The sequence below is a fragment of the Abramis brama genome, assembly GCF_963993115.1.
Source record: "Abramis brama genome assembly, chromosome: 3".
Lineage (NCBI taxonomy): Eukaryota > Metazoa > Chordata > Actinopteri > Cypriniformes > Leuciscidae > Abramis > Abramis brama.
In genome coordinates this window covers 1368454-1390523 of record NC_139965.1, presented here as the reverse complement: position 1 = coordinate 1390523, position 22070 = coordinate 1368454, and the positions used below count along the sequence as shown (strand labels likewise).

Here is a 22070-nt window from a genome sequence, read left to right as displayed (position 1 = left end):
TCTATTGGTGTGATTTTACACCTCACAAACTGAATAGAAATATGATGAATTCAGTAGAGATGCTGTTAGAATGAGAGCTGAGACACTCCTCATCCATATTACCACCCATTTGCTGTTGGGTTTGATAGTGTTTTCTTTCAGTTGTCTCATGTTTGTTCTCTCTGATAAACTCTGATGTGTAACGATGGGAAAGAGGGAAAAGCATCTGTGTCAGTTTCTGTGCACATGCTTCATTCTGTCTAAACACACTGGATTGGTCAGTCAAGCTCTGAGCTGTTACTCAGTAAAGGTGCACTGGACTCTACAGCTGATTCTACAGGTTCTGGACAATCCAGAATTATAAGCGGACTCAGATCTCCTACACCTGGATTAAACAGTGGAGCGACTGATCCAGTGAATCTGATCCTCATGGTCAGCAGATGTTTCCTCTCTTTGACACTGTAAAATGACAGCTGACCGTGATCATAATCTAACAGAACTCCCAGTTGTTCAGGTCTCGGCGTCAGTGAGAGTTTAACTGGTGGATCAGAGCTGATGTAAAAGCCTTTAGGACCGTTTGAACACAAGAACCAGTAACCGTTTGATGGAGTAAAAACAGCAGATCTGTTATCTGAGCGATAATTTCCATGTTTCGCCACACCAATTAACCAGTAGTTTTTAGGAGGAGTATCTTCTCGTGCCAAATCAACCTCCCAATAGTGACGGCCAGATTTAAATCTTTGAGCTCCAAATAAACATAATTGATATGGAAATCCCTCTCCAGTGTGATTATATCCTGGAGCATCTCTCACTATTTTACGGTCCTCAGTGATCATCAGACCTGTATGTGAACGCCCAGGATCAATAGTGATCTGAACTGTGAAGAAAATAATGCAACAATTATTAATACACTTCAACATGTGTGAGATCATATTTACAAATATGTGCATATATGACTAAAGATGATGAAATATATATAACTGAGATGATGTCATCATACCTGCATGTTTCCTCAGTTCTTCTATATTTGTGTCTCCCACAACTAAAATGAGAAATAATTTGAGACTTTAGAGAAAGAAATCTACTCCTGTATCTGTATCATCAATATATAACAGAAATTATTAGTTTTTATCAACTTTTATGAATTGTTTATTCCCCATAATGAAGTTGTATATTTGATTATGTTCACACTATGTTTCTGCAACACTTTGTAAAATATACAGTCTAAAAGTCTGAGACCTTGACAATCTGGGATACAACAATTCTACACTTGGAAATACATTTTTTAATTACAATACATGTGTGTGTGTGTGTGTGTGAGTGTATGTGTGTGTGACTGTATGAGTGAGTGTGTGTGTGTGTGTGTGTGTGTGTGTGTGTGTGTGTGAGTTTGTGTGTGTGTGTGTGTGTGTGTGTGTCTGTGTGTGTGTGTGTGAGAGAGAGAGAGAGAGAGAGAGAGAGAGAGAGAGAGTGTGTCTGAGTGTGTGTGTGTGTGTGAGAGAGAGAGTGTGTGTGAGTTTGTGTGTGTGTGTGTGTGTGTGTGTGTGTGTGTGTGAGAGAGTGTGTGTGAGTTTGTGTGTGTGTGTGTGTGTGTGTGAGAGAGAGAGTGAGTGTCTGTGTGTGTGAGTGTGAGTGAGTGAGTGGTGTGAGAGAGTATGAGTGTGTGTGTGTGTGTGTGTGTGTGTGTGTGAATAGTTCAGTCCTAAACTCAGTGTTTTGTGAGTCACCAAACCTGTAATATTAATGTTTTCTTCTGCTACAACATGCATGTTAATGTTTATTTAATGATTAGTGCGTCACTTCAGCGGTTTCAGTTCTTGTAATATATATCAAAGAAAACAACTTCAAGTACCTTCTTTTGTCAGTTTCTCCGTAGATTCATCGTCACAAACTAAAATGAGAGAAAAGTTGATTGGAGGGATTAATTATCATTCAGCTTCCACAAATACTCCAGACACTATAAACCTCAATAACTCTTTGAACTCTTTCAGGCAGAATCTCTTTAAGATATTAACTTGTATTGTTGTCAGTTACGCTTCTTAGGCTCAGGGTCAAAGGTCATTCTAGCCTCATAAAAACACCACACTGCTCTTCGTGTTCATCCGTTCATCCAGGAATTACTTTAGTTGTGTCAGTCTTTCAAGACATTCAGATCAGATTGGTTTGAAATGATGATGTTCTTAATTATCAATTCTATCTTCAAATAAGAAATGAAAAGTGCTGTATCAGTGTTTGCTGAGGTTATGAATTCTACAGTCATAAACTGAATGATTTCCATCACATCTGCCTCGTGATTTGGTGTTTCTCTGAATGCACTGTGGCTTCTGTGTGTAACCCCCTCATTTACCTTATACAATCAAAATGTTTTAGAAATGGTATGATTGTATTTATAGATTGTGAAAATGTAAACATTTCAACTATAAACTCTGAAGCAAAATGAGAGATTTTAGGTCAGCAGAGCTTTTTCCTGTTCCTGGAGATCTTCCTGCAGAGTTCAGTTCCAGCCTAACACAGTCAGGGCCGGAGCGAGGGCATGGCTTCGGTGTTTTTTCAAAAGTAACTTACAGTAACATGCCATGCAGGCTAGAATTGCGAAACATTATTGGATAATTCTTATAATTGACATTTCTCTGGGCCAATCGGAATCTTAGCACTTTTTGTCTTGGCCAATCGGAATCTTAGCACTGGATTAGCACTTACCATTGGATGAGACGCCTGGCTACCGTGCGAGTCTAATGGAAACTCACGCATGAATTTTCCTGCATTGAACTTTTTTTAGCGCCCGCCAAAGTTAATTTTTGTCCCACCAAAGTCTTATTTGATCTGTGAGTAATGTAGACGAACTGCTGCGCTTGTGACAGGGCGCATGTTTAACTGAAAGAACGAGCGGAGACAGAGAGAGAGAGAGAGAGAGAGAGAGAGAGAGAGAGTGAGAGAGTGAGAGAGAGAGAGAGAGAGAGAGAGAGAGAGAGTGAGAGAGAGAGAGACAGAGAGAGAGAGAGAGAGAGAGAGAGAGAGAGAGAGAGAGAGAGAGAGAGAGAGTGAGAGAGTGAGAGAGAGAGAGAGAGAGAGTGAGAGAGTGAGAGAGGGGTCGCGCGCGCACTCTCTCTTCAGAGCCAGGCGAAAGTGTAAACAAGACTTCACCGTCTCCAAACTAAGCGCTGTCTTGCTCTCTCTCCCTCGCACATATTAATCAAAATAAATCGACACGGTGGTAAAAGGTCGGAAGACCAAAGTTTCATGTGGAGCATTCGGAGATTTTTTTTTTTCCTGAATTACCGCTGGTGTGAATTGTGCTAAGTTTCCTTATCTTCTCTGAAAAGCGTTCCGGACATTCAGCGGACATAAAACAACACTTTAATTAAACGAAAAAAACTATCCAGTGATGAAATGTTTTCTGTGTTGACAGAAATCTTGGATGTCCATGTCCTTCTGCTGGGATAATCACACAACGCGCACGACATGTCCAATTCACGAACTAATGACTCCTTTGAACCGATTAATTTTTTATGAATGGTTAAAACAACTGATCTTTCCAACAGTGAACTCAGGAGACGTCTGAATCGGTGTATAACTAATCAGTAACACTTTACAGTAAGGTTCTATTTATTACATCAATAAAAAAAACCATCGGTCAAATAAGAAATGAAAAGTGCTGTATCAGTGTTTGCTGAGGTTATGAATTCTACAGTCATAAACTGAATGATTTTCATCACATCTGCCTCGTGATTTGGTGTTTCTCTGAATGCACTGTGGCTTCAATGTGCAAACACTTCATTTTACCTTATACAATCAAAATGTTTAAGAATGGTATGATTGGATTTATAGATTGTCATTCTGCAAAAAAAAATTGTTTACCGTTATTCGTCTTTAATCAGTCTGAGATTGGAGCAAAGCGGGAGAGAAAAGAGGAAAGGATGGAACAAACAACAAGCTTTACAAATACTGTACAGTGTATGCATATATAACTGAGATATCATCATAACATACCTGTATCTTTCTTCAGTTCTTCTGTAATTTTGTCTCCCACATCTAAATTAAGAAACAAATAGTTCAAGGTTTTAGAAAAAGAAAACTACAGCTGTAATTGTGGACATATACAGTTATTACTATTAGCTGGAAATGTGTTCTGGTTCAAGATTTCTGCAACAACATACACATGAGCATTTGTTTGAAGTTTAGTGAATAGCTTCAGATATTATTGCTGATATTGGATATTGCAATAATTACGCTTCTTCAGATACCTTCTTTTGTCAGACTCTCCATAGTTCCATCGTCACAAACTAAAATGAGAGAGAATTTTATTTTGAAGATTTAATTATTAATTGTTTCCACAAATACTCCAGAATTTGTAAACCACAATAAATGTTGCTGTTAAGTGGATTCACATGTGTTTTGGATCTTAAAATGAAATATGTGTAGTTTAATTACCTTCTTTACATGTTTTCTTCCCTGAAAGAAAGATTAAAAAATATATCTCAACACATAAGCATAAAATACCCACATAAAAAAAACTTTTAAAGATGAAATAATTGTAATCTTTTAACCAGATTGTACCTGTTAGTTTATGTCTGTATTTGTACAGGATCTGCCCAGTCAAACCCAGAAGAGCACAGATGAGAAGGGTGAAGAAAAGAGCCTTCCATGGGTCTGAGGAAGACAAACCAGATCAATCTTAATATCTTCCAAATATATAAATCCATTAAAATGATTAAGTAGATTTTTTTTCTTTGTAAACATAAAAATGTCATTCATAATCCATTCTTCTGAAACAGGTGTAAGAAATTGTAGTCTGCCTCGACTCAGATTCCACTCCAAACTATATTTTAGAATGAGCTCATCCCCAAAATGGCTTAATTATCATAAGGCAGTCAAGTTATATTGTTTCTTGACCATTTGGGTTGATCACATCCTGAGCAAATGGTAGTCAATTGTAGAATGGGAATGGGTGTGGGCCACAGAGAACCTTCTCAGAAAATGGGGTGTCTCAACTTCATTAACATACAGATCACAGCTGTTGCTACAAGAGCAACTTCATTTACATGAAGAGTGTAAAACTGTAACAGGATAAAAGGTTTAAGATTTGGATGTTCTGGGTTCATTCTGACGCCGGTGAACCCAAGGTGCTTTGTGTACCTTGCCACTGCTAAGCTGTAATAAACTTCATTTTTGAGATCTTCGACGTCCACATCATTTTTTCTTACACAGGATTGAGAACTAAATGTAGGAAGTGATTTTATTTTTAATTGGATGGTTGAAAAATGTAAAATTTAATTTGACTAACCAAACTCACATCCGAATATTTTCGGAACTCACAACCGCATTGTCTGTAAACACAGCCTTGTTTTGGATATCTACAAATATGTTTGTTCTAAGATGTTCTCTGACCTGAAGAGATGATGGCTTGTATGTCAATCCTACTTTCTCTAAACTCTCCAGTCTTGAGAGATATTGAACATGAGACCAGTTGAGTGTCCGAGTGAGAGACGGCCGTCCAGCTGTGGACAGAGATCATCTCATCTGCTCCACGACTGCGAGACACTCCTCCAGGACGGAGAACCGTCCGCTCATCTGACATCCAGGTGACGTCCGGCTCTGGATACCAGCCGCTGGACTTACAGCTGATGTTCACACGTCCATCATCCAGAGGCTGTGGAAACAGGACAGGAGCGGATCCTAAAGCTGGAAGAGAAGAGACAGGCGTTCTACAAACACTGTGCAAGTATATTTTACATTTCTTTGGGTAAATGCAATCTCTAGTGGATTAATGAAGGCTGCTTCCCAGCAAACAAATGTTTGTTCTAAGAACGTTTTCCAAACATTCTGTGTTGATTATGGTAACTTTAAAATGTCCAGTTCCCATTCGAGGGAAATCGCACTGCGTCGGAACAACACTTTGGGGAACTAAAGCCCTATTCGGACAGGACTAGTTTAACTCGGAGAGGTGGGGTAAAGTAATAATGACCAGAGCTTCTCTGTGGCTTTAGTCCTGTCCGAATGTGCATCTCAGTAATCATCACGGACAATGTCAGTAAAGATTACGGCGACTTTTACCTTCAGTAAAAAGGTCCGGAAAAACTACCTCAGATAATCCTAATCCTGTGCGAATAGACCCGCTGTAAATATGTGCGTAAATATTTCGTCATTTTCTGTTTAAAAGTATTTTTCCGCAGTTTTTCAAGTATGGAGACGCTTGAAAAAGCATTCAGTTGTGTTCTAGACACTGGGATAAAACTCAAGTGTTTTCCACACGCCATTCAGATCAGAAAGAAGATCGAAAGTTGTAAGAGGCACAAAACATCTTTTAGCGTTAGGCAAGTGCCTATTACCAACACAATCCAATCTGAAGTTAATTAATACATCGCTCAACCGGACATAACTGTTTTATAAATATAGGTTATGTGTTTGCGCACGTGATATCAGGAAGTAACGTAATACATGACGACAGGAGTGACAGCGATGCGCAAATCGAGTTACTCTCCCACTTCTGCTAGTTTTACTGAGATATCTTATCCCGTGCAAATTGGCCATTAATATTACAGACGTCCTGTGGTAAAATTACATTACTCCATCTACCCTTGTAAAGTTAATCCCATCCGAATAGGGCTTAAGCCAATCCTGATTGGTTTTGCATCATGATGTAATGTGTGACGGCATATACAGAAGCTACAAAGAGACGCCGACACACAACAGAGTTAGCTTTCTGCTCTTCAGCAAGTGCTCTCTATCTTTGGGCCCTATTTTAACGATCTGAAACGCAAGTATCAAGCGCGAAACGCAACTAGCTTTGTGTGCGGATCCCGGGCGCTGTTGCTATTATACCGGCGGGATAAATGACTCTTGCGCCCGACGCAAATCTGAAATGTGTTGGTCTGAAGTCGCTTCATTACTCATAGGTGTGGTTTGGGCGTAACGTGAAATAAACCAATCAGAGCGACATCTCACATTCCCTTTAAGAGCAGGCGCGCTTTTTCCATGGCGGATTGCTATTATAACGGCGGATTTGCCAGGAGCGGTTCACAGCCGAGGAGACCGACGTTCCCGTCAGGGCCGTAAAACACAGAGAAGTGACATTGGGGATGGAGAAACACACCCAGATTAGCTTCGCTTAAACAGCCGTATGATAATTTGGGTAAATGTGTAAGCTAGATGTATGCTTTTATAATAAACTGTCTATCTATCTATCTATCTATCTATCTATCTATCTATCCATCTATCTATCTATCTATTGTAATAATGTATGATTTGCAAAAATGAAAACTGCTGCTTCTGTGTAGATGAGAGAATCAAAGTGTATGTGCGTTGTGCACACGCTACATTGATTATGGCCAAGCATGCGCCCTTAAAATAGCATATGAATAACATGCGCAACGCGCCAATGACTTTAGACTAGGTTTTTCCTGGTCAGTGGCGGAATTGTTTTCTAAACCCGCAAATTAGCACCAGGGAACGTTTGCGCCGGAACACGCCTCCTCTTTGTGCTGAACCGCCCCGGGGAGCGCAAGTGTATTTCCTAGTTTACCGAAGTGCGTCTGTGGAGGGAAAAGTCCGCTGTGCGCGGGTGCAAAATAGGAATGATATATGCGTCTGTGTACAAAGTCAATTGCGCTGGGTGCGAGATAGGGCCCCGTGTCTGTCTTATTTGTTGATTTCTGTCAAACAAGCCTGTATATTATCAGCAAACATGGCAAAATTATTTAAAAGATGTGTGCACCCCTGTCCGAGATTCATAACGGATGGGGACACACATCAGATGTGTGTACACTGCTTGGGAGTGCAGCACGCTCAGGAAGCTCTGGAGGGAGCCTGTGCAGATTGTGAAAGGGGGGAGAACATGAGAGATGGCAAAGCAAGCCTGAGAAAGGGCCTCAGCAGTCTCAGGGTCCTCTGTCAGCTCCATCTGGGAACCCCATGATCTGAGACGCCGCACCCGGACCACAGGGAACGCAAGCCTGACCATAGTCACTGAAAATGGCCAAACGTGAGTAGGGCTGGGTACCGAGTTCGATACTTTTTAGGTACCAAATGAATTGCCTCGATACTATCGAGTATCGAAAAATGACTTCTTGTTAGGTACCAGATTTCGATACCTAAGGGGTTAACTCTTAATTTTAATTTTATACTGTGAAGCTGCTTTGATACAATCTGTATTGTGAAAAGCGCTATATAAATAAACTTGACTTGACTTGACTTAACTCGTCAACGTCAGTGCTCAAACAAATACATATGAAATGCACAACGACACACCTAAAGTCGCTCACGCACATACACGCAAACTCTACACACACGAGATGCGCGGAACTCTCTGCGCACATACTCATATGAGACGCGCACACACACACACACACACACACACAAACTATCCGCACACATACTCATATGAGACGCAAGCGCACACACACACAATACCCTAAAGATGTGGAAAAGTCGATCAAAAGTGTGGGTACATTTCTCCAGGCTCGATGCCAACAGCGCGCGATGCAGTATTTGCGGTAAAATAATTGCTGCAAACACCGGTACCACGACAGATATGATGAAGACCTTGACACGGAGTAAACATAAGAGCAGAAAGTTGCTCCGTCTTCGACTGGTAAATGAAGAGATGTTGATCACTCTGACAGTGTTTGTATTGCAATAATGACCTACTGAATGTACACTGCCTTCAAACATGTGTTGGTTAGTCAGAATTTTTTTTCAGTAAGGATGCATTAAAGTGATCAAAATCGTGACCTTAAAACATGTGTAATGTTACAAAAGATTTCTGGTTCAAATAAATGCTGTTCTTTTGAAATTTTTATTCATCAAAGAATCATGAAAAAAATATCATAGTTTCCAAAATATTAAGTAGTAAACTGTTTTCATATTTCTGAAGGATCATGTGACACTGAAGTAATGATTTTGAAAATTCAGCTTTGACATCACAGGAATAAATTACATTTTGAAATATATTCAAATAAGATTTTAAATTGTAATACTATTTCACAATGTTACAAGTTTTGCTGTATTTTTGATCAAACAAATTCAGCTTTGGTGAGCATGAGCTCTTTATAAAAAAAATGTTCCTTTGTGCAGAGGCTAAGGAGCATGAGTCAAACTGAAAACATAAAACCAAAGTTTTTCTGAGGTAATGTGTTATGTAATCTTGTTAAAATGGATTTCATAAAATTGGTATCGTTCAGGAATCGTTCGGTATCGAAATCAAGGTATCGGTATCAGTATCGAAATTTTTTGAACGATACCCAGCCCTAAACGTGAGGGCAGCACTCAGATCGGCAACCTTTCACAATCTGCACAGGCTCCCTCGAGATCTGCCTGAGTGTGCTGCATCTGATGTGTGTCCCCATCCGTTCTGAATTTCGGACAGGGGTGCAGTATATAGTAATATTTCAAAGCATGGCAAAACCTGCCAAATATTTCTCCTTGGGTCCTGCGTACAATAGAAAAGGGTTACAGGCTGCAGTTCGATTTCTGCCCTCTGAAATCCAGCGGGGTGGTGTGGACTGCAGTTTACCCAGAGCAGTGTCGGGTATTGGAACAGGAAGTAAACTCCCTGCTGGTAAATGAGGCAATAGAACGTGTTCCTCCACCAGACAGGGATTCCGGGTTCTACAGCAGCAACTTCATAGTTCCCTAGAAGGATGGAGGGTTGTGTCCAATTTTAGATCTAAAGCACTTGAATCGGTCTCTGAGGAGATTCAGGTTAAAGATGCTTACTATTCCCATCATCGTGAGTCAGATCAAATCTGAGGATTGGTTTGTCACGATAGATCTAAAGGACCCATACCCATACCACATATCCATCCATCTCACAGGAGGTTCCTGAGGTTCGCTTTCAGGGGCGGAGAGTTCCAATATTGGGTTCTTCCGTTCGGCCTAGATCTCTCCCCTTGCACATTCACCAAGTGCATGGATGCAGCTCTAGCCTTGCAGAGGCTTCAGGACATCCGGCTGCTGAATTATATCGACGACTGGCTTATTCTGGACCAGTCGCAGGAGCTGGCAGTTCGGCATCGAGATGTCGTCCTTGCCCACATTCAGAGGTGGGATTGAGGCTCAACACAAAGAAAAGTGTGGGGTCGTGAAGGGGTCAGTCCAGAGCTGTGGAAACTGTGGGTCTGGCCCCTGAGTGGGCACAGAACCTAGAAGCTGGCCTGTCAGCAGGAGTAGTTGAGACCATACTCAGCTCTAGAGCTCCCTCCACACACTACATCATGACGCAACACCATTTACGATTGGCTTAGTTTCATTCATGCTTCAGAGTCGCTACGCTGAGGGGCGTTACCTAAAATGTGTCGTTACTGACGCAGTGTCTCGTTCCCTTAGGAGGGAACAGTCGTAACCCGAGACGGTTTCCTTATATTAGAGTTTTTTTTTTTTTTTTTACAGTTAGTATTATATTCCTGAAACATACTTTCAACTTGATCTTTATTAACAACAACATTCTTCACAGCAAAATCTTTAGTTGATCTCTTGACCCTTGACTTTTGTTGATTTCTCTTACAGAAATTGCATTACTGTTTTCAGAGAACATTACTGCATTGATAAAGAAAGAGACTGATGAAAAAGCATATCAACATGACTACTTTAATGATAGTCAAATTACTGCATTAAAGTGGTTTAAACAACTGCTTTTTCAGTAGTTTCATGATAGGCTTAAATTTAACAATTATGAAGTTGGAGCATTAATGAAAAAACAAAACAAAAAACAGAACCAGCCACTGTGATATCACTGTAGTGCATTAACACTGAAAAGATATCTGTGTGAGACCAGAAAGAGTTAAATCACAAGTTCAGTATTGAGTACCACAAGGCTCAGTACTAGGACCGCTGCTGTTCACCCTGTACATGCTACCCTTGTGAGATATCATTAGGAGGCATGGCGTTAGTTTTCACTGTTATGCTGATGATACTCCATTTTCTTCACGCCCCGATGAAACTTACCAATTCACAAAAAAAAAAAAAAAAAAAAAATGGAATGCATAGCTAATTAAAAAAATGAATAATTTTCTACTACTTAATTCTGAAGAAAAAAGACAGAGTTCCCTTTCAAGGGAACTCGCGTTGCGTCGAGTTTGACGCTATGGGAACGCTTTGCGTGATGACGTCTTGAAGCACATGTAAAATCAGTCCAATGGTGTAGCGGGACGTCAGAGGCGGGTGACGTCACGTACCAGGAAGCTATAAAAGCCGGCCTGAAGCAGGAAACAACAGCTTTCTGAGTCTTCAGTAGCGCTCTGTGTTGAAATCTGTCTGTCTTATTTGGTGTTGTCTGATATATATATATTATTCAGTATGGCGAGCAAGCAGCAGTTTAGAGTGTGTGTCCATCCCTGCCCGCGTTATTTAACGGGAGGTGACACACACACTCTTTGTGTTGTTTGTTTGGGAGAGGAGCATGCCCAGTCAGCACTCGAGGGTGGTGACTGTGAGCATTGCTGTGCGCTTCCTTTGCGTACGCTCCGATCCCGCTTGGCTCGGTTCAATCCCGACCACGTTCCCCAGGGCTTTGGTCCCGCCGCTGCCGAGGCACGGCGTCGATCTCAGACCTGGGGTTCGCAGATGGATCTGTCAGTGGATGTTGAGACGGGCTCTGCCTTATCTCAGCATCCTTCTGATAGATCCAGTGCCTCTCATCAGGGTGTGGAAGCACGCGCTGCGGTTTCTTCCCCCCCGGTGGAGGCACCAGTACTGCAATTGTCCAGCTCTGAGGAGCTGGACGTTGTTAGTATTGAAGCTGAGTCTGAGGATTCGCCACCTCAGTCTCACGCTTTTGAGGAATTGCTCGATGTTGTCACTAGAGCAGTTCACAGATTATCTATTGAGTGGCCAGAGGATAGGCAGGACGTTCGTTCGAAAAGCAAGCTCGACGAACGCTTCCTGCCATCTCGTACACAGCCTCAGCGAAGAAGCCTTCCGTTTTTTCCCGATCTCCACACCGAGGTGTCGAGATCGTGGGGAAAACCGGTTTCATACAGAGTGTATGCACCACAAACATCCCACTATTCTTCCATTCATAAATATAAAGAATATGGTTATGGGGAGATGCCGAAGGTGGAGGAGACGCTTGCGAGCTATCTCTCTCCAGCAACGGCATCTTCCCTGAAAGCTCCTTCACTTCCCTCTAAGCCAGTAAAATACACATCATCTCTGGTTCATAAATCGTATGCAGCCGCTGGTCAAGCTGCAGCGTGTCTGCATACGATGTCTATTATGCAAGCCTATCAGGCAGAATTATTGGGGGATTTAGAGGAGGGCGGGGGAATTGGTCCTGACACAGTGGCTGAACTTCGCAGAGCCACAGATCTGTCTCTCAGGGCCACCAAGGAGACCGCTAAATCAATCGGGCGGTCTATGGCAGCCCTGGTGGCCACTGAGAGGCATCTGTGGCTCAATCTGAGCGATATAAAAGAGAAAGAAAAGCACGTTCTCTTAGATGCTCCGGTTTCCACTGTTGGTTTATTTGGTGATGCAGTAAACAGTGCGGTAGCTAAATCTCAGGAAGCTGCTAAACAGGCAGCTGCATTGCAAAAGCTTCTCCCCCGCCGTTCATTCTATGAGGCTGCTGAGCGGGAGCAGCCTCACTCCTCTAAAAAGAGCGCTGAACACCGTGCCACTCAAAAACAGAGTGTGTCCTCTCGTGCTCCCCCACAAAAATCTCGGGGACACGGAGGGCGCGCTCAAACCCAGCAGTCTTCGAGGGGTAGAACGGATCTGCGGACCGTTATTACCGCCAAGAAGGCTGCTGGGAAAAAATCCTGACGTCCGAGGGCTCAGGATTAATGAGGGTAGTCCCCCCCGAAGCAGAGCGGTTAACACCTCTTTTTACGGTGCCCGTCTCTCTTCGGTACCCTCAGGGGACCGTTCTGCCAACCCTGCCGCCTCAGGTGTTACAGGGCGCAGCGGTCTCCGGCGAGCACATATCTCAAGGACCACCCGGAAACGTAGTGGCCTCGGGATGCCCGCCCCCTCCGAGGAGGGTGTTAGAGCAGTCTGTTCGGTCGCTCCCTGCCGGTGCGCCGTTACAGGGCGTCGAATTGACTGCTCAACAACAACAAAATCCAGAAACCAGTCTCGAGAGGCTGGTACCTCTAGTAGAATCTTTGACAGCGTGGAAGCTACTGTCAAATGTTTCTCGTTGGGTCCTGCAGACCGTGGAAAAAGGGTATCTGATTCAGTTCGGGAAACGCCCACCTCGGTTTATGGGGGTTCTGCCCACTGTGGTGGCCCCCGAGCAGGTTCTGGTTATGGAACAGGAAGTAAACACTCTGTTAGAGAAAGGGGCCATAGAATATGTACCTCCCTCCGACAGGGAAACCGGGTTTTACAGCCGGTACTTCATAGTTCCAAAAAAGGACGGGGGATTGCGTCCCATTTTGGATCTTCGAGTTCTGAACGAGTCAGTCATGCAGCTCAAGTTCAAAATGTTGACATTGAGACAGATCGTGCCACAGATCAGGTCCGAGGACTGGTTTGTCACGATAGATCTCAAGGACGCATATTTCCATGTTTCCATCCGTCCTTGTCATTGGAAGTTCCTGAGGTTTGCTTTCGGGGGCAAAGCATACCAATATCGTGTTCTTCCATTCGGCCTAGCTTTATCACCCCGCACTTTCACGAAATGCATGGATGCAGCTCTGGCGCCTCTGCGCCTTCAGGGGATTCGCATCTTGAACTACATCGACGATTGGTTGATTTTAGCTCAGTCGCATCAGTTGGCGGTTCAACATCGAGATGTTGTTCTCGCCCACATGAAAGAGCTGGGGTTACGGCTGAACGCCAAGAAGAGTGTGCTTCCTCCACTCCAGAGAACCACTTTCCTAGGCGTGGTTTGGGACTCAGTGTCGATGCAGGCGCGCCTGTCACCGCCACGTATAGAGTCCATCCTTGCAGCTGTGAAAAGTGTAAAGCTAGGCCAGCTACTCACTGTCAAACAGTTCCAGAGACTGTTGGGTCTCATGGCAGCAGCTTCCAACGTGATACCTTTTGGACTGCTGCACATGAGGCCCCTGCAGTGGTGGCTCAGGACCAGGGGGTTTTCCCCGAGGGGCAACCCATTTCGCACAATCAAGGTCACGCGGCGATGCCTACGTGCCTTGGTTATGTGGAAGAAACCTTGGTTCCTGTCCCAGGGCCCAGTGTTGGGAGCTTCTTGTCGTCGCAGACTGCTAACGACGGATGCTTCCCTCACGGGTTGGGGAGCGATCCTGGAGGGTCGCTCAGCTCAAGGTCTGTGGGAAGACCATCATCGTTCCTGGCATATCAATCGCCTAGAGATGTTAGCTGTCTTCCGGGCTCTGAGGAGCTTTGTCACAGACCTCAGGGGACACCATGTGTTAGTGCATACGGACAACACGTCGGTAGTCGCCTATATCAACCACCAAGGGGGTTTGCGCTCGCGCCCATTATCAAATCTGGCACGCCATATCCTCTTGTGGTCCCAGGGGAAGTTGCTGTCACTCAGAGCAGCCTACATCCCCGGGGTTCAGAATATAGGAGCAGACACTCTGTCGAGGCAGGGGCCGAGGCCCGGGGAATGGAGGCTCCACCCCGAGGTGGTGGAGCTGATATGGAGGGAGTACGGCCAAGCACAAGTGGATCTGTTTGCGTCTCGAGAGACGTCTCACTGTCCACTCTGGTTCTCCCTCACGCATCCAGCTCCTCTCGGACTGGATGCTATGGTACAGGCGTGGCCGAGGCTTCGTCTGTACGCCTTTCCCCCAGTTGCTCTGCTCCCGGGAGTTCTGGAGAGGGTTCGCAGGGACCGGGTTTGCCTGCTTCTTATAGCCCCGCGCTGGCCGGGCAGAGTATGGTTTCCCGACCTTGTGTCCCTCCTCGACGGGCCTCCTCTGGAGCTACCTGTCAGGAGGGACCTTCTGTCCCAAGCAGGGGGTTCAATACTTCACCCCCGCCCAGAACTGTGGAACCTGTGGGCTTGGCCTCTGAGGGGGCCCAGCTCATAGAGTCAGGTCTCTCAACTGAGGTTGTTGAGACCATTCTGCAGTCCAGAGCTCCCTCCACGAGGAAACTTTATGCCCTGAAGTGGAGAGTATTCACTTCTTGGTGTAGTGACCGTCGGCTGGACCCAGTCCACTGCCCAATTGGTACAGTGCTGGAGTTCCTGCAGGACCGGTTCACTGCAGGTCTGACCCCGTCCACTTTAAAGGTCTATGTGGCGGCCATAGGTGCTTACCACATTCCTTTGGGTGGAATGTCTGTGGGGAAGGACCCTCTGGTATCTCGTTTCCTTCGTGGCACTTGGAGGCTGAGGCCTGCAGTCCGCTCTAGGGTGCCGCCATGGGACTTGTCCATTGCTCTACAAGGCCTGTCCCTGGCCCCCTTTGAGCCCATTGAGGAGGTTTCGGAAAAGTTTCTGACTTTGAAAGCTATTTTCCTTCTTGCCATTTCTTCTCTTAAGAGAATTGGGGATATTCAAGCATTGTCGGTTGCTCCTTCCTGCTTAGAGTTTGCTCCGGGTATGGTGAAAGCTTTTCTCCATCCCAGACCGGGTTATGTCCCCAAGGTCCCCACTAATGTGGCCAGACCTATTATTCTGCAGGCCTTCTGTCCTCCTCCCTTCCAGAATGCGGACCAGGAGGCTAATAATTTGCTTTGCCCAGTTCGGGCGTTAGACGCCTACGTCCACAGAGCTGCCCTGTGGCGCAGAAGTGATCAGTTGTTTGTTTGCTTTGGCTCCCCTAACAAGGGAGGGCCGGTGTCTAAGCAAAGAATGAGCAAGTGGGTGGTCGAGGCTATCTCACTTGCTTATGAGGCGGCTGGGCAGCCTTCTCCTTTGGCTGTCCGGTCACACTCTACAAGGAGTATGGCGGCCTCTAAGGCCCTTATTTCAGGAGTTTCTCTACAGGATGTCTGTGATGCGGCAGGCTGGTCCTCACCGCACACTTTCGTCAGGTTCTACTCTCTGGATCTAGACTCTGCTCCAGGGTCTCATGTTTTGTCATCCTAGTGCTGCTCTTCATGATTTCACACAGGACAGACTTTTGTAGCTATGGAGGCGTTGGTATAGACGTTCCCATAGCGTCAAACTCGACGCAACGCGAGTTCCCTTGAAAGGGAACGCTCCGGTTACGACTGTAACCTCGGTTCCCTGAAGAGGGAACGAGCGTTGCGTCACCTTGCCATATCTCCTTCATGCCTGTCAGCACGACTTCAGACTTTACTAAGCTGTTGTTTCCTGCTTCAGGCCGGCTTTTATAGCTTCCTGGTACGTGACGTCACCCGCCTCTGACGTCCCGCTACACCATTGGACTGATTTTACATGTGCTTCAAGACGTCATCACGCAAAGCGTTCCCATAGCGTCAAACTCGACGCAACGCTCGTTCCCTCTTCAGGGAACCGAGGTTACAGTCGTAACCGGAGCGTTTCTAATTATTGGACCAAAAACCTCAGCACGTAATAACCTAAAATACTGTCTAACACTTGATGAATGTTCTGTCAAGTCTTCGTCGTCGGTTAGGAACCTGGGTGTGCTCTTTGATATCAATCTTTCATTTGAAAGCCACGTTTCTAGCATCTGTAAAACCACATTCTTCCATCGTAAAAATATATCTAAACTACGACATTTGCTCTCAATGACAAATGTGAAACAGTTAGTTCTAGATTATTGTAATGCTCTACTGGGTGGTTGCCCTGCACGCTTAATAAACAAACTCCAGCTAGTCCAAAACGCAGCAGCTCAAGTTCTTACCAGAACCAGGAAGTATGACCATATTAGCCCGGTTCTGTCAACACTGCACTTGCTCCCTATTAAACATTGTATAAATTTTAAAATATTGCTGATTACTTACAAAGCACTAAATGTTTTAGCTTCCCAGTACTTGAGCGAGCTCTTACGCTACGCTAATATTAGTCTGTCTGTCTCATCCTTATCCCAAGGTTACCATAGTCTGGTTGATGACATAATTTTTTGCAGAAGTGCATTATAGATTAAATGAAGTAATTTAATAATTGAAGATCTTTACAACGGAATTAAATCAACACTGAACTGACTTCAGTTGAACAGTCGAAATGCATAATTTTCCTGTAATCACTGTAAAGCTGCTTTGAAATAATCTGTATTGTATTAAGCGCTATATAAATAAAGGTGACGAGCGGGGTTAATGAAATACAGGGGATTTTGCTGTGTAACCATTAGTGAAGTTTGATAGTTAATGGACGTTCGAAGAATGATGTTCAAAGAATGTTTTCTGCCAACATTATGAAAACATTCATCAAATACTAATGACAATATGTGGTGATTTCATGATTTCATGATTTTTTTTTTTTTTTTTTTTTTTTTTTTATTCTAACACTTGCATAACATTTACATAAATTTAAGAGAAAAGTTAGGAACAATTAATATGGGCCAGGCTACAAAACTTTCCCATGTTCCAAGGATGTTCTTTTAAAAGAGCAATCACAGCCTTATTCATTTGAAGTTAGTTGACATTAAATGTTTAAAGGATGTTCAAAAAACTTTGTTCTAAGAACGTTTTCTCCCAACATTATCAGGACATTTATAAAACCTTCAACAAACAGTGTATAAATAATGTTTTTGTGCTAACCTTACATTAGCATTATTAGACCAGATAAAGTTTAACAAATATTCTATTAATGTTACTAGAAAAATATTGAAAGAATATTCATTTTGAGAGAACATTGCCAGAACATTAGCAAAAGTTATGAGAACATTCCTTGATTGCTGGGTTGACAATTTCTTTGGAAAATTATGGCAGCATTATGCAGCAAAAAACTGGTTTTGATATTCCATTGGTTTCAGGGTTATAGCGGTTGAAATCTGGAGAAAAGCCTACTCACGCAACACAATAGGTGAACTATTCATTTAATGAGTTCTAGATCCATAAAAACAATACATTGTATATTGTAGTTTTTGACTCACCAGTGACTTTGATAACCACCTCTCTGCTGTCATATGCACTTTCTCCACTGACATAACAGTGAAATGAATCTTCATCCTGAATCCTGAGTTTCTCCAGCCGTAGAGAGACGTCTCCATCCTTCAGTCCACCAGACTGATCTGACCACAGAGTCAGGGAGCTTCTGTTCCTGAACGATTCCTCCTGGACGTCCTGGATCTTCCCATGCTGATAGAGGAGAACAGGGTTGCTGAACTCTTGACGGTACCAGCGGATCTCCAGAGCTTCAGCGTTCTCAGGAGGAGAGATCCAGCAGGGCAGAGTGACTGTGGACCCGACATGAGCCACTGTCTGATCACGAGGAACCACAACAGTGAACGACACTGAGAGACACAGAGAGACACACCCAATGTAATACATGCATTATATACTGTATTTATGTGCTATATTTACTAGTCACAGTGATTCTAAATCTGTAGCCTATGTTTTTTGTGACAAAAATAAAATAAATAAGACTAGATTAGCGAATCGATATTTCAGGGAAATTTCACATGAAAAAAGTCCATAGCGATGTATGAAGCACAGCTCACACAGAAGTCACTTTCAAATTAAGCAGCTTTCTGTTTGTCATTGCGGTGAATTCAAGGAAACACTTGAATATGAGTGAAAAAATAGTTGATAAAAAGTAAGTTGAAAGAATGTTTCAAGAACATCATACTAAACATACTAAAACGCTCCTCTAACATTAAGAAAACTGGACACTTTAACGTTTCCATAACCAAAACAGAATGTTTGGAAAACGTTCTTAGAACAAAAATGAGTTAGCTTGGTCGGTGTCACATTGACCTAATAACCTTCTATGTCTAAGCATTGTAACCCAGTGCCATAATATCCAATTGAAAGAGTTCACATATATGATGTAGGCCTACTCCATAAATATCAACATTTGTTGATCTATCAGGAATCGTGTGTTTGGAATATATGCCATAAAACTGAATGAAATCCAAACCTGCCAATCACAACCTCTTACTCAACCATCTTGAAACTGTCTTTGGTGTTTCTGAGACTGTTTTAACCTGGTTTATATCTTATCTCTCTGACCGCTACCAGTTTGTTTTTATGAGTGGTTTCAGGTCTGAGATTGACTGGCGTCCCTCAGGGTTCGGTTTTAAGCCCCTTCATTTTTATCATTTATATACAGTATATCCTCCTGGATTGCTCTTAAGAACACTCAGGCGTAATGATCACTTCTGTGCAGATGAGACTCAGATTTATATCCACTCCAATCCTGGTCAAAATGTGGATGTTTCTTTTCTCTCACATTGTATTTCTGAGATATAAACAGATATAAACATGGATGAGCCTTAATAGTGATAAGAGGTTGTGCTTATTGTCTCTCCTCATCAGCTCTGTAAAGCTGGTTCACTAATGTTAAACGTAACTGAGTAATGCGAGACCTCACGAGACCCGGTGCATGACCTAATATGGCGGCTCCCGTCTGACTGTAAACAACACTAAATAAATAGTTTAAATATATTTTTTTATATATATATATATTTACATATTTTTATATCTTTTTTAGAAAAAATATCTCTTCGCTTCCCCCCTCCCCCCCAGTCAAAATCAGTCAAGGACTTTATGATAAAACAACTCAAATTACCAGCTGAAACTGTACAGACCATCACTTTTCACCGTGTGCACCGCATCAGATCTCAAAACAATAACAATCGACCACGACTGATCATCGCGAAATTCGAACACTACAAACACAAAGAACTGGTTCAAAAGCAAGGCAGGCAACTTAAAGGCACAAACTATGGAATCAACGAACAATACCCAAAGGTCATTCTTGAAAGACGAAAAAAACTTTTCCCAATCCGAAAACAGAAAATGAACGAAGGAAAAAAGGCAATCATTACAGTGGATAAACTATATATAGATGGACAGTTATATCGCGATAAGGACATTACTCCATGGCTTTTCTGAACAATTCTTCATAATCACAGTCAATAACTGCCATAATCACAAATGCAACTAAATTCTCTCTCTTTCATTCTCTCTTTTATTTTTGTATCTGAGATGTGCTCTTATTTTAGCACCAATGTCTTGTGCCCCTCAGCCCCATGTTCCACCCTATGTATGTAAGTTTTTTTGCTGTTGTTGTTATTGTTTTACTTATGTATACACTGAGTCACTTTTGTATTTGTATTTATGTTAATCTCCCAACAACATTGCCGTATGCACACACACATATTCACTGCCATACCAGCTCAAACTCATGCACTCACACTTACACATACTGTACTAACAGGCCCACATATCAATATACGTTTATGTTTAGTTTTCACTAAAACATGTCAACTGTTACTTTTTTAACCTGGAATGTTCGCGGATTTGGTTCTCAGACAAAGAAGATCAAAGTTTTGAATCATCTAAATAAATTACAAGCCGACATTTGCCTTCTACAAGAAACGCATCTATCAGAATCAGATCATAACAAAATTAAATCATCGAAGTACAACCACTTATTCTCGGCTCACTACAACACAAAACAAAGAGGCGTATGCATTTTAATAAGTAAAAGAATCTCATTTGTTCATAACACCACTGTTATAGACCCGAAGGACGATTTATTATCATTAACGTTTCTATTAATAATAGCCCAATTACAATTGGTAACCTAAATGGCCCAAACACAGATGACCCATCTTTTTTCCAGACTTTTTTCTCCTCCATTTCAAACCTTTCTAACTGTCCAGTCATAATAGCAGGTGATTTCAACACAGTTCTGGACCCAACAATAGATGGATCTAAAAGTTCAGGCAATAAACGCATTTTACAATCTACAGAAACCATAAAACAGTTCATGAGTGACTTTGGTCTTGGCGATAGCTGGCGTCAATGTAGACATTAAAATCATCACCAAAGCACTAGCCCATAGAATAGAAAAAGTCACACCATCTATAATCCATCCAGATCAAACCGGTTTCATTAAAGGTAGACTCGCTTCTAACACACGCAGACTTTTTAACTTCATGGATTACTCATCAACTCAAAAAACCAAAACCATCATAGCTACTCTAGATGCGGAAAAAGCATTTGATAGAGTCAACTGGAAATTCCTGTTTTCCACATTGGAGAGGTTTGGTTTTGGGGAGTCATTCATTAACTGGATCATAATTCTGTATACTTCACCTTCAGCCACTGTCATCACAAATGGACTAACATCACGAAGCTTCACACTGCACCGGGGGACTAGACAAGGATGCCCACTCTCCCCTTCACTATTCACCATTTTCATCGAACCGTTAGCAGCAGCTCTTCGTCAAAACAGCCGCATTAAAGGAATTCAAACACCAAATATACACCATAAGATTAGTCTTTACGCTGACGATATACTACTGTATCTGCAAGACCCCTCATCATCATTACAAGAAACAATCAAACTCATTGATTCATTCTCAAATATTTCTGAATACTCAATCAACTGGAGTAAGTCTGTTATCCTTCCATTATATTCCAACAGTTTGGATGTGACATCCCATACACTACCTATCCCTCTGTGCACCAATTACATCACATATTTAGGTATTAACATTTCCCCCAGGCTGTCAGAGCTGTTTGGACTCAACTATACTCCACTACTTAAAGTGTAAGTTGCAGGTTAAATTTTTCACGAAGATAATGCAATGTGTTTATTAAACATAAAGATAAGAACCGCCCACCATTGTTTTTTTATACCAAAATGCTGATATAATCGGAAAAGTTGGCACTTTTAACAGTGGTTTTAACCGCTCCCGCTCCCTTCCACTAGATGGGGCGTGACGTCATAAGAGGAACTCACTAGTAGAGTTACCGTACGCTAGCAGCTATAGATGCCTTACATAACTTCAGAAAAGTTGGTTGTATGTTTTATTTGATAAAAAAAATTATGGATAAAATAACTCAACTGTAAACATACTCGTGTGTGCTGACTTCAAGGGGACCGTGATCCTGCCTGAAATGAGAATAAGCTATTCGCAAAACAAACGGGTTCAGGCACGTCAGATCAGCCGGTCGCGGGTCGAGCTGTTCCACGTTCACCTCACGGCAGCACACACTCTCCACTGCTGATTCAACTGGGTGGCATAGCCCACACAAACACAGTGATGGGGACATCGATCTCTCTTTTTCTTTTCTGACAATAAACATCGCTAATTAAATCGTGAGAAATTGAT

General features: G+C 42.8%; 1 protein-coding gene across 1 annotated transcript; it reads right to left on the bottom strand.

The window, feature by feature from the left end:
* Positions 1-257: 257 nt before the first annotated feature.
* LOC311078928 (butyrophilin subfamily 2 member A1-like) lies at positions 258-21148 on the bottom strand (the record flags this gene model as incomplete). Its single annotated transcript, XM_084107980.1, has 10 exons — positions 258-856; positions 980-1021; positions 1832-1870; positions 3970-4011; positions 4224-4262; positions 4411-4431; positions 4537-4629; positions 5368-5661; positions 17877-18236; positions 21049-21148. The coding sequence occupies 10 exons, from the start codon at positions 21146-21148 to the stop codon at positions 258-260; spliced, it is 1629 nt and encodes a 542-aa protein (XP_083964106.1).
* Positions 21149-22070: the final 922 nt, after the last annotated feature.